At 40.5% G+C, this 16,953-nt stretch overlaps 2 protein-coding genes and 2 long non-coding RNA genes across 4 annotated transcripts; 2 read left to right on the top strand and 2 right to left on the bottom strand.

Moving 5' to 3' along the window:
- Nucleotides 1-65: 65 nt before the first annotated feature.
- On the bottom strand, nucleotides 66-7,621 carry klhl6 (kelch-like family member 6). Its single transcript, XM_034693160.1, has 7 exons — nucleotides 7,215-7,621; nucleotides 6,974-7,139; nucleotides 4,091-4,540; nucleotides 3,679-3,916; nucleotides 2,979-3,181; nucleotides 2,016-2,229; nucleotides 66-593 (listed from the first exon to the last, which is right to left on the bottom strand). Exons 1-7 carry the CDS (start codon nucleotides 7,469-7,471, stop codon nucleotides 295-297), a joined length of 1,827 nt encoding a protein of 608 aa, XP_034549051.1. The 5' UTR covers nucleotides 7,472-7,621; the 3' UTR covers nucleotides 66-294.
- Nucleotides 116-971, top strand: LOC117819729. The gene is made up of 3 exons (XR_004632608.1): nucleotides 116-383; nucleotides 497-560; nucleotides 724-971. It is a non-coding gene; the product is annotated as an uncharacterized LOC117819729 (long non-coding RNA).
- Nucleotides 7,622-9,306: 1,685 nt separating the features above from the next.
- On the top strand, nucleotides 9,307-16,660 carry LOC117819843 (immunoglobulin superfamily member 2-like). Its single transcript, XM_034693333.1, has 9 exons — nucleotides 9,307-9,426; nucleotides 10,155-10,526; nucleotides 10,627-11,043; nucleotides 11,170-11,568; nucleotides 11,658-12,023; nucleotides 13,848-14,207; nucleotides 14,290-14,682; nucleotides 15,684-16,076; nucleotides 16,177-16,660. Exons 1-9 carry the CDS (start codon nucleotides 9,357-9,359, stop codon nucleotides 16,380-16,382), a joined length of 2,976 nt encoding a protein of 991 aa, XP_034549224.1. The 5' UTR covers nucleotides 9,307-9,356; the 3' UTR covers nucleotides 16,383-16,660.
- On the bottom strand, nucleotides 13,223-14,972 carry LOC117819844. The gene is made up of 2 exons (XR_004632642.1): nucleotides 14,153-14,972; nucleotides 13,223-14,053 (listed from the first exon to the last, which is right to left on the bottom strand). It is a non-coding gene; the product is annotated as an uncharacterized LOC117819844 (long non-coding RNA).
- Nucleotides 16,661-16,953: the final 293 nt, after the last annotated feature.

The following is a 16,953-nucleotide window of genomic DNA, read 5'->3' as shown; positions in this document are numbered from 1 at the left end:
TTCCTACCAACTGCACCTTTAAAGAGAACATGTGTGTGTTGTTTTTTAATTTAACAAATAGGTTGTTAGTGTTTATTAGATTTTAATTAAGAAGGCTTACAAATCAAGTTTTGATGATATCACATTGTACTGTTTCAGATTAAACATAATAATTGAACCAGAGTTTTAGATAGTGGCATGAAGTAATGCAAAATGAACACATCACTCACTAAAATCTACAGTCATTTTTTCCTTCACTATTTCTTTTCAGTCTTTCTGCCAGTAACAGATCTGCTCTGTTGGCAGAGGCTTTTGTCACTGGCACTCCGAGGCAGATGTGACCCTGTGTATGTGTGTGTAGGACTTCATCAGGGTGACGCTGCCGTGGTGCGACACTCCCATAGGTAAAACACACTCCTCTGTCAGCACCCCTCTGTCAACATCCCAGCACATCACTGTAGAGATGACTTGGTTTTTGTTATCCCGTCCTCCAGTGATGAAGAGTTTGTTGTTACAGGCAGCAATGGCACAGCTTGCCCTCTCCCCCAGACGGGTCACAAGGGACCAGGAGTCGGACAGAGGTGAGTAGCAGTACATGGCATTCATGGCACCACCTGGGAGCAGACCGGGATAAAAAATAATCATTTTATCATAAATAAATATGAACAAACATATGTGCATGTACCTGTCTTATACAATATGCCACATTCTTGACTGACAACAATTTGGTGATGCTGCTTTCAGCCACTACACTCCTAGACGATGGATCAGCCTGCCGGAGGAGCTGAGAGGGGGTTGGATATATTGAGACTTTTAAACATAAACTAAAAACTTTTATATTCAGTCTGGCTTTTATGTAGGGTTTAACAATGTTATTGCTTTAATGTTTTACATTGATTATAATGTTATTTTGATAAATTTTAACTATCAGTTTTTTATTATTAATTTACTAGATTTGTATTGATATTTTTAGCCTTTTTTCTATCTTAAACTCTCACCCTATCTATATTCTTAATGTTAGTTTGATGCTTTAACTTATTGTTTATTGTTGTTGGTCTACATTAGTCTCTATTTTATCCATTTTTGTTTTTTAATATGTCTTGCCACTATTTTATTTCTGCTTCTTTCTTGTTTTCAATCACTGTAAAGCAATTTGAATTGAATTTCATTTGTATGAAGGTGCTTTATATAAATAAAGCTTGATTGATTGATTTAATTATTTGAACGGGCTCTTAGTTTTTACTGATTCATATATTAATGCCTGGTATCATTTTAAAGAGTAAGAGTCTAAGCTTTTTTGTTTTGCTTCTATGTTTGATGAAAACCACAGACACACATGTAATCACATATTACAAAATGCACGTCGGCCAACAAGGGCAGACGATCTGCAATACCCCTGCAGAGAGAACTGCATGGACAGCAAATGCGCTGCAAATACACAAAACACTTAATTCTCCCAAGAAAGGGACATCATATCCCTCCACTTCATCTCCCAACAGTGCCTTCTTCAACGCTGTCTTCAGAGTCCAGAGTCCATAATAAAGCTGTGTCACTTAAGGCCCCACAGGCATGGATCACTTCTGGTAAGAAGTCTGGATTAGCAGAGTTCATATTTTGCAGTTTTCTGCTTTTGTGTGTTTTTGACTTTGCATCCTTTGTGTATTTTCAGTGGTTTCGGCTTTCGGCAAAACATTTTTTCATTTCTATTCCACGGTTGCGTTTATTTTGCACTTTTGCATGTTCTTTTGAATTTGCATTGTTTCTGCATTTGCATTATGTTTCTCCTTAAAAGATCATTCAAGTAGTTGCAGATCATCTGCCTTTGCCGGCAACTGTGTCCCACAATATAAAATGTTGATGTAAAAGTCCGTTTTAAGCAGAATATAACTAAATAATAAAAAAACCAAAGCATTCATTATAAAATAAAAACTGCCATAATATTGTAATATTTCACACTACATGATGTAATTATAGAAACACAGATGCAGGTTTAAATTTAGCTGATTAAGGTAGTGCTGAGACCACTGCTCACTTACCAACTATATAGATGCAGTCCTTGAATGTGACTGCATTAGTGCATTTGGTTTCAACTGGAATGGGTGCCCGCAGTTCCCAGCTGTCTGTCCCAGGTTCCCAACACTGGACCTGATCTGTTGCCAGCTTTCCATTCGGCCCGCCACCAATCACATAAATCCATCTGTTGAAGCTAGATGCTGCAAAGGAACTAACACCAACTGAGAGAGGTGTCACCTGCAAGAGGAGCCAAATTAACATTGAAGTGAGTAAAATCAATCTAGTGGTGATGGGGCTCCACATTATGATTTCAAAATGCCCTTTTAACCTTTTCATTGACAGTATTAGTCATCTTGCCTATGCTGATATATTTTATGACTTTAGCTCAACAAGCACGCCCACCTAGCTTGTATTTTTACTCAGCATTGGCTTGAGAGTTCAAGGGGGCAACTTGCTATCAGAGTCGCATCTAAAGTATTTTGAGTTGAGGGTTGAGGTGTTGAGGTGTTTCTCAGAAAGCCGCACAACTCTGCTTAGGTAAAAAAAAACAAAAAACCTATATTTTAACACAAGCTAACAGGAGCTAGCCAGCTTACAATGAATCGACTGAAGTAATTACTAAGTGCAATTTTTCAATATGCTTGTAGGCACATTTTCTTAAAACGTACTTTTAGTTTCTTCAGCTGCTTTGTACCCAGCATGTTCAGCAGCTAACTTTAACTGTCTATCATAAGGTGTTGGACAGTTGGTCAGTTTTAACAGCTATATTCCGGAGGTTAGCCATTAACTATTATGACTTAAAACAGCACTGGTGTGAGCAGTGAGAAGCAGCCTGTTAAGTTTTCGGCATAAGATCGAAACAGTGAACTGAAAGATGAAGGGGAACGCAGAGGCAAGGGATAACGCACATGGTGTTGGTTATCACTAATAAGGAGCATTTAGTGTAAAGTCCCTTCCCCTCTCATTGTGAAAGCCTGTGAATTCACCTGTGTCCAGCGATTGTGAAACGGATCATAGGCCTCCACACTGGCGAGTCTTTGAACCCCATCAAATCCCCCCAGTGCGTACACCTTCCCCCCGTGAACAGCCATTTTGTGCCTCCAGCGACCAGTTGTCAAGGGCTCGATCTGGATCCACTTGTCAAGGGCGCCATTGTATTTCCAAACATCATGCTGTGTCTCTTTACCTCCTGCAAAAACAGAGGAGTGTGGGAAAAAAGAAACCCACATGTGACACAGACCAGCTTTCATCCATAAACAAAAATTGATCAGTTAATTTCTCTACTCTGTGTTGAGCCAAGCGCCTATTATTTTGAAAAATATGTAATTCCCATGGCCCAGTCTGAACTTTCACTTTGTTCATTTACATGTTGTTGTTTGAAAGTAAAAATAACTCTGAGACTGAAGTGTCAGTTGCAGTTCCTGAGTTGGGAAACACCTAAAACCACAGCCAACTGCTGAGAATTTCTCCCTTGTTTAGTTGAGTTGTCGCCAATAGTGTTAATTCACTGAGTGAAGGAACTTTAATTGGCATGCTAAGAAGCCCCAAAACATCTGTTACTGCCTGTACTACATGGAAACAAGAAGTAAATATCAATATGACTTTGCAGGTGTGTAATCAGCTAACAGTGAACTATTGAACTTGATTTAGATGAGGCCTTTGGATAACATTTTTGACTTCTCTCACCAGATATGTAAACTTCATTGCGAAAGGTGATGCAAGCAAACTCCACCCATTTTTTGTTATGGGATTCATCCTCCATCTCTGTGAATGGAAGCCGGGCAACCTCCAGCCTGCTGCGCCTGAGGGGGTCCAGACAGGTGACAGTGGAAATAAAGCGCTCATCTTTAGTGCAGCCCCCGATGATCAGAAATACCTCTGATAGGAAGTGTCGTACCCGGGGTTTTGTGCGCTCGGAAACAACCTATAAATATGACATAAACATGCATCAAACAATGAAACAATAAAAATAGCAGCTGTGTGTCATGAATTATTGAGCCACAGTGGATAAAAGCTTTCCTCTGTCTTTTAAATGTGTCGTATTTTTAGAGTTGAACAGACATACGTTTCTACAAGTGACTCCTTCTTGTTTACTGACCTCCATGCCACCCAGATGATATGTGCGAGCCTCTTGCAACAAATGAAAGACTTCACTGCATCCACGTATCAGTTCATCTGACTCCACTTTTTCCACAAAGTAAGCAGGCTCCAACAGAGGCAGTCGTACATGTGGGAGCAGCCTTGCCAGTAAAGGGGAGCGTTCATCCTGCCTGGCTCTCACCCAGCGCATGAGGGCCTCGAAAACACACTCCTCACACTTCACATCCAGGTCGTCCCTCTGCAGGACGCTCTCCAGAGACTCTGCGGGCAGCTCCAGGAAGTCCTGCTGTTGGACCACCTGGGAGAACTGGGAGGTGATGTAGTCCTGAGCCCTGGTCTTCAGGGCTGGCAGGGCATGGCTTTCAGCAAGATTCAGGATCCCAATGCAACTCTCCAGGTGCAGAGACTTGCTCAGAAAGCCAGCACATGCATCCACCACACGCAGGAACTGCAAGAGATAAGGTCAGCAAAGGAAATACTATTCCTTTTAAGCAGGAAACTGAGCTAGCTCTCCTCTGTGCACATACAGAGCTTCTCAGTACTGTCATTGATGACCAGATAAAACTACTTGAGATTTCCAAGACTGATGACCTGTAGCTAAAATAATGTCAGAAGACTGCAAAACCAAAGTTCACAAAACAACATGACATTTTCTTACGTAGTGATGAGCCCAAACATGTTGCAAATTTTTTATAAGGATTAACAAAAAAGAAAAGAAAAGATTTTAAGATTATTTTATTGGTCTTTAAATCTCTTGATGGTCCTGCTCCTTCTTATTTATCAGATTTGCTTTTATCATACCCGTGAGAGCCCTCAGGTCTTCGGGTAGCAGACTTTTAAGTGTACCAAGAGTAAGAACAAAGACCCACAGTGAGGCTGCCTTTTATCATTATGCCCATCGTCTGTGGAACACCCTACCCGGAGATCTGAGGGTGGCACATAAACTTTTTTTTTAAAGCAAAACTCAAGACCTACCTTTTTAGTCTCACTTTTAACTGAGTCTTATTCTATCTTAATTTATTTATCTATTATCTAGTTCAAATTTTAGTCACTTTTTTAAAGTATATACTGTCTTATTTTAAATAATTAAAGACACACACAATTATTTTTTCATTTTCAATTTATTTTCTTTAATTTATTGTGGATTATTTCATTTTTTATTTAGTTTTTATTTTTTTAACAGATTACCTATCAGCATTTTAATATTTTAATCTGTCTTACTTTGCTGTATTTACTTTCAGTGTGGTATCTTAGTTTATTTTATTAGTTTAATCATTTAGTGTTTCTTTATCCTGGTAATTTGTTTTATTTTGGTGAGTTTTAACATCTTATTTTACCTCCAGTGTTTCCTCATTAAGATATCATGACAGTGTTTCTTCAGTTCGTTCAGCAACTTCTTATTTATTATTTATTTATCTTTAATTACTATTTTTTTGTGCATATACCATGTTCTTACCCTTACATATGGATTTTGGGGGTGGGTTTGGGGGTCGTGGCTGGGGTTGGGGGGTCTTCTTAATTTTTTTTGTATTCTTAATTTGTGCTATTATTAAAACATTTTTTTTGTACAGTTTGTGTTACAATATCATTATATGAAAAGCGCTTTCCACATAAAGTCTGATTGATTGATTGATTGATTGATTGATTGATTGATTGATTGATTGATTGATTGATTGATTGATTGATTGATTGATAGAAAAGCTATGAAGGGTTGTAAAACGACTCATTTACGTGAGTTGGAATGTTTGATTTAAGCAAACAAGTCGTGACAGCCCTCCAGTATCGCGATTATTCCCACTTCAGTGAGGATAAAAACGGTTGGGTTGAATTTAAGATGGGCCAAACACACCAACAAAAACAAACATTCTTGGGGCTTAATCTTTTTGGGGGGCTTTGTCGGAAAACTTCTTAAAAAAATATATATGAAAGCTGCCGTGTTTAAAAGTTAAAAACTCTGGCTCCAACTGTTATAAGTAAAACAAATCATGACTTTGTTGCTCTTTTGGGAAGTAAAGTCATGGTTATATTTGCACACCCTCAAACTAAACCATGAATGTTAAACTGCCTAGTTCTTGTCTCAATCCTAAACAGAGTCTTAGCCCTGAAAGAGTTGAAGAAGTGACAGTAAGGCGTAAACATCTTTTAATCCTCCCAGTCAAAACCTTAAACTGTGTCTTGTGACATAAAAGTATAACAACACAAACACCTGCCTCCTCCTCTGTTGTGCAGCACAGCTGTGCAGTTAATTTAAGCCTTATGGACAACTGATCCTGAGTGTAAACAACTGGCCAACTTTCACTTCCCCTTTAGAGTGACTCATTGCTCACACAGTGACATGTTTGTTCCACTGAACGGGGAAAAACGGTCTAAAGTGAAACGATCAGAACAACTGTAAGATTTAAAATGTGGTTCAATCCAGCAGCTGTGTGACGGAAGAGGTTTAAAAAAAATACCACCGAAACACGTTCTGAATTTCAATAAATCAATGCTGTTCATTATTTTTTGGTTCTTTTGCTGCTAGTTCTGTAACACAGCAGTTTTGAAGAAGTGTTTGATGCATCCTGTGTTCCAACTGACTGTTATTTGTTCAATGACACTTCATTAAAATGCCAAGAATATCAAGAATGACTCATGAAAGTAAACTTTTCCTGTCGGGCCCGGACATTGACTCCAATTTGGCCTTTTTTAATTCCAGTAAGTAATCAGACGATTGTTTGTGTGGTCACACTCACACACGTAGAATGAGAAAGTTCAACAAAGCCTGATCAGAAATGTCTAGAAAGTTTTTTTCTACTGGTTGTTCTACTAGCTCAAGATTAACACAAACTCTTTAGACCAGATTAAGATGGGCGAAGTAAACTTTTATGTGAAAACATGTTACCTGAAATTGGCTGGCAGCTTCCAGTATCTTCTGGACATTTGAGTGCGTCAGAAGAGCTTTGCTGGTGTAGGTATATTCAAGGAGAGCATGCATCGCTCCACTGTCCAACCCTTTTATCTCCACACTCTTCTCATGACTTTCTCTCAGACCACTGCAAAACATCGCCCTGCACAGAAAAAGATCCATTCAACAACACTTATAAGTAAGGTATTTTACAAGCAAGTACTTTCCCATATGTTACCTGAAGTACTGACTGGCTGCAGCGAGTATGGCTCTATGGCAAGGGAAGTCATGTCCCTGAACACACAGCACAACATCAGTGAGCTCTCTGTTCACTCTGAGGGTCTCCATCCCCCTCTGCAGCTCCACAGGGAGACCTCCATCCTCCCAACGTAACTCGTCTGAACCCGTCTGGTTGTCTCTCTCCTCATCCGGGTTGGAATTGTCTCCAAGAAGTGGCAGGGGACAGTCTGTAGTCCTCTCCAGTGAGTCACTCATCTTCTACACCAGAAGCTTTCTGAGATGCTCGCTTTTTGAGATGGAACAGCGTGCAGCTACTTTGGGTGCACCTGCAGCAGTACAAGGCTCCCTGTGGTTTACGCTCGCAACAGTTCTGTCGCTTTGAGATGTGGATTTGTTTTTTTCTGTCCTCTTCATACTTCCTATTCCTGTTCAGAGAGGAACGTGCGTATGTAGCGATACTTGTTTCTAGACACTTCCTCTTCTTATGCTGAGTTAATTTCCCCTAAGTTACTATGTTTTCCTCTTTTTTTCACCACCACAGGTCTCATGCTTAAGTTTACACCAAGTAGAGAACACTTCAAATAACACTCACCATCTTCACTGCATAGGTGTGAAGTGTTATTGAGGTGTTAGATTTAAGGAACTCTTTAAATATGTTGTTAGTCTGTAATCTGCAGTAACATCTTGCTTAATTTTCTTACATCACTCTGTTAGTTTGGCATCAAAGTGGGCAGTACTGATCATAACTCTGAGGACGGGACACAGAGGGCCTGCCCATCCTAACATATTAGAATACTATCTTCTATTTGCTTTACTATTTTTATCAAAAAGTACACAATTATTATTCTGCATACATGAAACACTTTTTATTTAAAAGTATTTCCAGTCTTTGATATTCACTCTTACACCCTGTGCTGTGCTTATATTTCCAATATTTACTGCCAGAGTTCCAATCCTGTATTCATTCTGTACAAATATTTTTAACAAGCCTACATGTTTTACTGCATTTTTTGCTTAATACATGCTTAATTTGATATTCTATCTGCAGCATGTTTATTTATTTAATGTTCACTCTTTGTTCTGTCACCTCTCTCCTTGTCTCTGTGACCCTGTAACATGATTTTCCCCTCAGGGATAAATAAAGTCTTATCTTATCTCATCTTATCTTCTGCTTCAACTTCCCTTTCAAAATAAAAACAACAAAATAAGAGCAAAAAAAAAAAAAAGGTAACAGTCATCACTACAATTTGACCCGCCTCTGTCCCAACACAGATTTTCAAGCTGCTGGTTGTTCCCCCCTATGAACAGATACATCACTCTCCTGCAGCATTTGTTAAGTCAATCTGTGCAGCAGCTGAGATGCTGAAAAATTAATATAAAAAAATCACAGCTACAGCAGACATACATGCTTTCATTTTCTCCACTAAGTGGCACTGTTGCCCCATTGGTCCGCAACAATATCGTGACAAAAATCAGCCCAGACTTATTTCTCATCAGTTTGCTAAAATGGGTCAAATTTAGACCCAAGCTGTTTCCTAGCAACATATCCAACATTATGCTCCTCATTGTGCACTTGTTACGTTAAATGGAAGTGTGTTGTTTATCATATTCTCAATGGGAACCAAGTTTAGAAGATGCCACACAGTTGATCACAGTGCAACACGTGACTGTAACATACTGCATCATAATGTCACTTTACACTATTTAAAGTAAGGATGATGTTTATTTTTCATAACTTTTTTTCCCCAGATATCTCTCAAAGGTTGTTATGTGTGTGAGTTAATACATCAATGTAATTGTATATACATTTGATACTGTCAAACTTAATAATGTAAACCTACATGAGCTCTAAGATGATTATTTGCTATTAGCCTATCAACAAAAGTATTTGATGAGGTCCTTTTTCCCTGAGAAAATGACAATTTTTAATCTTTGCTTTTTAGAGTTATGGTTACAATACTGACGACATATGCTATAACACAACTGAGTGTGTTGTGTAGAAAATATTTCAGACTTCCTCTTATGTACAGGAAGCATAAACCACTTTGACACTTCTGTCTGGCAAATAGAAGCTGTCTGAGAGCTTGTATAGTCTCATCTGCTCTCGTGTGAGCACTGTTATTTCTGAAGCAGGTTCAGGATGAGGAGCTCCCTGCAGTCCCTGTGGAGGGCCAATTTGCTCTTCTATCTTGGGCTATTTCTGCACTGTGGTAAGTGGTACATTGAATTGCTACAGATGGATTGGATTCAGGTGAATGATCATGCTGAGTAAAATTCTAGTAGAATACTATAGCTACTCATTATAAAAAGAGGCTAAGCCCTTGTGTGAAAACAGCAGGTCATGTTCAAAGAATGGGGTAAATAACTGACGCCAACTTGGTGTTGCTTAATGCATTTTTTAATTTTTAAAAAATCTAATTTGAAGCAACTGTATATTAAGCTTGATATGTCCAATAAATCAATTACTAACCTTCTTTAAAAAAATATAATTTACAACATCTCTTTTCCAAATGCTTGTTTTTAAAGTCTTTGATTCAGAATTGATTGCTCACTTATGTATTTCTCTACCTCTTCAACAATTTAATAACGGTAGTCGAACAAATTACGGACAAATCATTTTTCATGGAACTGAAAAGGCAGCATAATTGCTTCTTTTCTCTGGAAAGAAATCAATATTTTTCCCCTTATAGACTCCTTCCCTTATTCAGAGACTCTTTCCCCCATGGGTACTTATAATGAGTTTAAACTATGTACTGTAAAATGTTAATTTTCTCACATTTTGACAACCAATTCCAAGGATACAGGGATTTGCTTAAGAGACCCAAAATTGCAGAAACAAAAGTTTGACCCCAGATCAGCATCCTTATTAAACAAAATCTGACGCTTGACGTTGCAGTACAAATTTTGACTTTAACGTCTGTGTTTTTTTTTGGCCCAGGAGAGGCCAGAGTGAACACTGAAGCACCAACTGGGCCTCTGTACCGTGTGGTTGGCTCACCGCTCTCCCTTTCCTGCAATGTGAGCGGATTCACCAGTGCCAGCTCCCAAAAAGAATTTGAATACCGTGTTCAGAGGCCTGGAAATACAAGAATGGAGAACATTGGGAGTACCAGGGATCCAGATTTTGGCTATTCCTCGTACAAGATGCGTATGGGGGAAAAGGAAATCACTCTTACACATGTGTCTCCAAACTCAGTCTCGTTTGAGATAACAAGCCTGAAGAAAAGTGATCAAGGGGAATATGAGTGTAGTGTTGTCAACCCAGACTACATTTATGATGGAACCTACACCGCTGTAACATCAGTGAAAGGTAATCAGTCACCTTTTTGACTCTAACACACCTTTTTCAATGTAACTGCAAAGTTGAAGCCTTTCATGTGTCTTTTTCTATTTCTGGTTTGGCTCTTTAGTGATTGACAACTCTCTGAGTGTTTCATCACCTGCCTCCACCTCACTGAGCTATAATGAGGGTGATGCCTACACTTCCACATGCCAAGCCTCCAGCAACACTGTCCAACACACCCACCTGTCTCTCAGCTGGTTTCTTCAGAAAGATGGGGAAGAAACCGCACAGCCCATAATTTCTCTGGACAGATATTTCACCCTGAGCCCTGGCCCGGGCTTTGAGTGGCGTTACCAAGCTGGACTCATAAGCTTAGAGAAAGTAGGAGAGGCCACATACAAGCTAAAAATGGCTCAGCTGCAGCTGTCAGACCGAGGCAGGGTCTTTTGCCGTGCTCAGGAGTGGATCCAAGATCCTGACCGTTCCTGGTACTCCATCACACAGAAGGACACAGAGAAAACTACCCTGCAGGTCATAGCTAGAGGTTAGAGCAGAGATCATTAAAATGATTTTATGTCCTGACTGGACACATTTTGACACGTTCATTTTTTTGCTCTTCCGCTGTGGCTTCTTCACAGGATGTCTTTGTGTCACTGTGCTTTTTTTTCAGAGGTGGTGCCAGACACGTCCTCTCTGGCTGTGAGAGTCTCAGTGCAGTCCACATCTCTGCAGGTCGGGCAGAAGCTGTCAATCTCCTGCAACGTAAACACACAGAATGCAGAGGGAGAGTTCTTCTCTGTGGCTTGGTTCAGAGGAGGAGTCGAGCTGGCCCGCATTGGCCCGACAGGTGTTCTGTCAGTGGGACACGAGTACAGAGTGCGAGAAGAAGAGCTCAGGGTGGGCCGTATCAGCGACAAAGATTTTGATCTCAGACTGCAGCCTGTCATAATAGAGGACCAAGGAGAGTATTTATGTAGAGCATGGCCTCAGAAAAGAGGCCAAGATGGTGCTTTTACACAGGGAGTGGCCCAGGACTCCTCTCCTCAGAGGATCAGCATCTCTGCCACTGGTCAGTCAGCAACACAACCACAACAATAAAGTCCTTATGTGTCTATTATCAAGCTTATTCAATCTGTCTGTGTCTTTATGCCTTCACAGAAAGTGGGCTCCTCCTCGAAATGCAAAACGACACACGTGTGAATGAAAATGACGCACTGAAGCTTATGTGTAAAGTACACGGCTACACAGGACAGCTGTCTGTCACCTGGCTGCGCAAGTCAGCAGACACATCATCAGCCTTGTTCACCACGGTCATCAGTCTAAGTCAAGAGGGTGTTGTGGCAAAAGCAGAGGAATTTGAAAGCTGGAAAATAATAGCAACACGTCCGGCAACCGACACCTTCACCCTAGAGCTGGATGGAGTCACACCTTCCGATTCAGGGGTCTATCAGTGTGCTGTGTCCGAATGGGAGAAAAATCGCAAGACCAACAGCCGATCGCAAACCACCAGAGTGACAGTGACTGGTAAGATATGTGTCCATCTGTCTGAACATGCACACAACAGGTTCCTCCTGTCTCATAAAAGAATCCAAAACAAAAGGATTGCAGATGTTGGGCAGTCTGTGACCATCTGTTCATGAATCCTTCAAAAAGTTAAAGACACTGTGAGGAGTTTTTATCTCATTATAAAACAGAGGTTTGATTATTTTTACATAGCTTTTTTTAAATGCATGTAACCCCTGAAATGGGGAGGTGGCTGACTAAGCAGGAAGTGGCTTTGTTGACGGATCCAGAAAAAATATTCAAGTTTGACTGAGAGACATATGGAGCAGATTCTTTGTAACAGAATTCTACTTACCCACGCACATCCGCAAAGAGATGAGACATTCCTCATGGAAAAAAAGGTATCACCAAAACTGACAAAACCCATAAGTTCCTCACAGCAGCTTTAAGTCCAGAGTACAGTATATTGGTAACTGCTGGCTATGAATTCAGGACGAACGCTATGGGGTAATATTTCCTTCAGTTCCCTCAGTACCAATGTCACTTTCATTAGCATGCAAGGAATATCATATTCTAATTTAGAGAAGTGTACTGAGTGCATTAATTCTCCAGGGAGGGTGAAGCTTGTACTTTGGAGCTCGGCCTGATGTGTCACCTTAGGTCAAACTCTTTGGTTTGCACTCAAGACTTTTCAAACCCAAAAGGCAGATTGCAGCGACATTTGCACAAGCATGCTTCCAAGATGAGAATGGCCTTTGATTCTAGTCTGCACAAACTCTGAGCCCAACTTCAAGTTAAGCTCTCAGAAAACCAGAATCTTCAGGAAGTCTTTTGCTCTACTGAGTACTTTTTGTGTTGTAGGGTGAAATCAATATTGCAGGGTTCACTTTGTATCAATGTATTGTGAGTGGGTGGCAGAGGGGTCCTGTTAACCCTGAAGGGATTTTAGTCCACATAACCACACGCCCACAATACATTATCCTGTTGTATAACTAGCTAGCTGTGCACAAATTTGGCCTAATGGTTAAATCACGTGCCCATGAAGTGGTTGGCCAGGGTTTGATTCCAGCCTGCAGCCCCTTACCCGCATGTCATTCTCCCAGTTTCCAGCTCTATCCACTGTCCTTCCCTCTCTAATAAAGGTGGAAAAGCCCCAAAAATATAACTTTAAAAAAAAAACAAAACACCTAGCTAAAGATATCAACAAACGAACACAAAAATTGATTTTAAAATATTTGTATTAATGTAAAAATTATATTTCCATACAGTTCAGTGAAAATTATGTTAGATTAAACAGCTGATGGTGCTTACATGGCATTAAACTGATTATTTTCATTCACAGTCAGAACGTTAGCCTGCTTTAATGTTGATTGCTTATGCTATTTGAAGCTAACTTTTTTGCCACAGTTTCAACAGGAAGAGGTGAAATCATAAACTGTACAAATGTGCCAGAACTTTTTTTCTTAGCCTGATGTGATTTGACATGTAGGGTTGACTCTGTTGATGAAGGTTAATTACAGTTGTTATGGTGTTTGACCAATCAGAACCAAGTATTTAACATACTCAGGAAATGACAGACTTTAAGAAGCTAAAATTTCAACAATCAATACTGGTTTCGATATATCTACGCATATTAAGAATATTTTGATAATTTTTTGGCAAACTAACCTTTGCATGTTTAAAAGAAGGAAATGTTACTGAGAAATAATGTTTATATACATTAGCATGAGGGAAACTGAGAGAGGATAAAGAGCACTTCGGAAATGCTGTTTACTCACATCCCTTTTTTCACTTGGATGTTGCTTTAACAACCAGCTTCCTCTTTTTTTTTTCTTTATGTTGCAGAGTTATCTGTGAATGTGAACCTTATAAGCCGAGAAAGCAGGGTGACCGTGGGAAATAATGTTGAGTTGATCTGCAGGGTCAGAGCCGTACAAGTACCAATCACAGTGACTTGGACCCTGCAGCGTGATGCTTCCACCATAGATAACATCCTGACGGTGTACGCAGATGGTACAATCAGCTGGTCTGGAGACCAGCACCGCTACCAGCTGAAAGTGCAGAAGACAAAGAACGAGTTTATTCACTATCTCCTCATCAACGGTGCGAGCCATCGGGAGAAGGGCAGATACCAGTGTGGCGTGACTTACAACATAAACAAGAAGTCTTCATCAAACTGGTTGGCTGTGCAAGTGCAAGACCCAGGTACTGCTCTTATTTGTGAGGGGAGTTTGTGTTGTGTCTCATCACGTGACTAACTTTTCTCCGCTTTCTCTTCTTCTCCAAGAGAGCAAACTCGTTCTGACCTCAGCCCCACCCATTAAAGCTCACATTGACGATGACGTAGAATTAAAATGCTCTGTCATCTCAGAACCTTCGGAATCATCTCGCTACGCCGTCACGTGGCAGCTTGAACAAGAAGCAGTAAGTAAGGTCATCGTGAGCTCAGACCAGGATGCCAAAGTCACGTTTGGACCCGAGATAGAGCTGAGCCAGAGACAGAGGATCAGCGTGAAGCGCACTAAAGGCCCGAGTTTTGAGCTGAGTATTCGGCAAGCTTGGATCTCGGACAGCGGCTCATACTCATGTGAGGTGGTGGAGTGGCTACAGGATCCTGGCGGTGATTGGTCTTCACTCTTGCCCGTGTCCAAAACTACAAACCTAACAGTGGTTGATTCAGGTAAGGTCGTACACCTTAAATCTGCTTACGTAAAACTAGGGAAGGGCATTTCAAGCCAAAATACTATTCGATAATCACTGACATATATTCAGCGATTATTCGTAATAATTGAGCGGGACGAGGTGCTGCCAGAAGCGGGCACTGGCGCCTTCTGACTTGACCTTCATGTCGGTTTTTCTGTGATGCAGCAGTGTGTTCAGTCTCTGCAGTGTTCTCCGTTTCTCAATCTCACACCACTACACACGTGTTTCCAGTGACTGTCACTAATGTTTTCGACTTCTTTCGCTGTTTGATGCAGTTAGCATTCTTCTTCTTCTGTTATTTAATGCGGTAAGCAGACAGCTTTAAGACGCTCTACAGTCACCGTCTAGCGCGAGTACCGTAATAGATCCAGGCGCCGGTGAAAACAATGAAAATAGTATTTTCAAAATGAGATAATATTCGCATTAACTCTGCGATTTTTAATAAAGGGAATTAATATTCGAGCATTTGAAAATAATTTCCCATCCCTACTTATAACGTCCCCAGATTACAGAATCTATGTGTTTGAAGGCTTTATGCTATGCTAGGCTAACAGGTAACTAATGGTTGTCACACAATGACAACAAGACAGTGGTGTCCTTCTTCTCCTTGATAAACATGTATGCATATGTCACAAAATGTTGAACTAAGATGTGTGATAAGAAGTACATCATATTTAAGATATCATATGACGTTGGTATGTGTGTCTGCCTTGTGCTACTCCACCACATGCAAACTTAACCCAGCAAAGTAACCACTTCTCTTATCAGAGCTGTCATATGTTTCTGTTTTTAAATGATCTCAACCTTATTGAGTGTGTTTTTGTGTGCTTCAGTCCTTAACAAAGCCCCCTAATCTCCCTTTTGTCTCCTTTCCTCACCCTCTCCCCCTGTCTGTCTGCGCACTTGGGACTTTAATTTGCGGTCGCATTGATCTGTTGCCTCATTAAACTAAAAGTGAATATGTGCTTTTTTTCACAGAACGAAAACTATCCATTTCCAGGAAAGACGGGGAGTTGAATGTGAGCAGATCTGAGAATTTCACCGTCCCGTGTCATATCACCGAACAGTCCAGCAATAAATCAGAGTTCCAGGTCACGTGGTTTTGGGGAAACAAGACGGAAAATAAACAACGAGCCGTATTCACAGCTTACCGCAACGCCACACTACATGACTGGTTAAAGAAAGGGGATCAGCTACGATTTGGCCACCCTTTACCAAACCAGTTCAGCCTTACAGTGCTGAAGCCAGGTCCTGAAGATGGTGGCCTGTATTTCTGTGAGGTAGAAGAATGGATTCAATCTCTGTCTCATGGGTGGAGGAAGGTTACTAAAGAGCAATCTGGGATTTTGACCATTTACGTCCATGAAGATGGTAAGAATGACTTAATGTGTTTTTTTTTTTCACACATATCATTGTGTAACATACTCTTAAATATTTTTCAGACACAAGTAAAGGGTCTCTTTCTTTGTAGGAAATGCCAGCGCTGTCTCTGAGCCAGTCTGCAATGCACGGACCTGGATATGGATTCTTGTTGCTTTCAATATATGCACACTCTTGGTTTTACTTCTACTCGTGCTGAAGATATGCAGGAGCCCAGTCTCAGAAGGGAAGAAGTCCGGCAAGTCTCTGTGGACAGAGCAACATCCTCTGAACACCACACCAAGTGCAAAGGACTGAACTTCATAGAGCAGAGGAGGAGAGAAGATAATGAGAAAATGCACACATGGGCCTTTTTATTTGCTAGGCAATATATGAGATGATGTTTTATAATTCAAGTAGTTCCACTGTAAATATTTTTTATTCATTTTTCGCCCCAAGTCCAATCAGTCTTGTTTAAATTAGTCTGTTGATAATGTTCCCTCAAAAAAAGTTTTAATGTTTTAACTTTCAGAGCAGCTTGAGGAATAATCTAGCCTTTATGAATTAATGGAATTCATTAAACCCTTAAAATTAAACATGCACTTTTCATTTTACAGCTAAAACTCCTTTGCATAATCACTGGCTTCCCACTGCCTGCGATGGACAGTTGAGCTAGGCGGCAGATCAACTTTGTGGCTTTAGAGTGCACCTATAAAGCAACACACACTGACTGACAGATTATTTTTTAATGTAGCAACATACCAGGCAGCTTGTCTTTGATGGGGAGAAGTCAAAGCCTCGCACATCTCATGAAGCAGCTAAGCACGAAATGTGGTAAGACATGAAACTTCTGTCTGCAAGGATCGCTGAGATGAATCAACCAGGAAGT

The sequence above is a fragment of the Notolabrus celidotus genome, chromosome 10, assembly GCF_009762535.1.
Source record: "Notolabrus celidotus isolate fNotCel1 chromosome 10, fNotCel1.pri, whole genome shotgun sequence".
Taxonomy (NCBI): domain Eukaryota; kingdom Metazoa; phylum Chordata; class Actinopteri; order Labriformes; family Labridae; genus Notolabrus; species Notolabrus celidotus.
Note: the sequence above shows the minus strand (reverse complement) of the source record. Positions and strands in the feature narration are given on the sequence as shown.

Bases quoted from the DNA above. Each gene is read 5' to 3' on its own strand.
- klhl6 (XM_034693160.1), bottom strand. From the start codon at position 7,471: ATGAGTGACTCACTGGAGAGGACTACAGACTGTCCCCTGCCACTTCTT. The intron at 4,541-6,973 runs GTAACATGTTTT...TATCTCTTGCAG, and splicing joins AAGCTGCCAGCCAATTTCAG to TTCCTGCGTGTGGTGGATGC. The intron at 2,230-2,978 runs GTGAATTCACAG...CTCCTCTTGCAG, and splicing joins TTCACAATCGCTGGACACAG to GTGACACCTCTCTCAGTTGG.
- LOC117819843 (XM_034693333.1), top strand. From the start codon at position 9,357: ATGAGGAGCTCCCTGCAGTCCCTGTGGAGGGCCAATTTGCTCTTCTAT. The intron at 9,427-10,154 runs GTAAGTGGTACA...TTTTTGGCCCAG, and splicing joins TGGGCTATTTCTGCACTGTG to GAGAGGCCAGAGTGAACACT. The intron at 16,077-16,176 runs GTAAGAATGACT...CTTTCTTTGTAG, and splicing joins CATTTACGTCCATGAAGATG to GAAATGCCAGCGCTGTCTCT.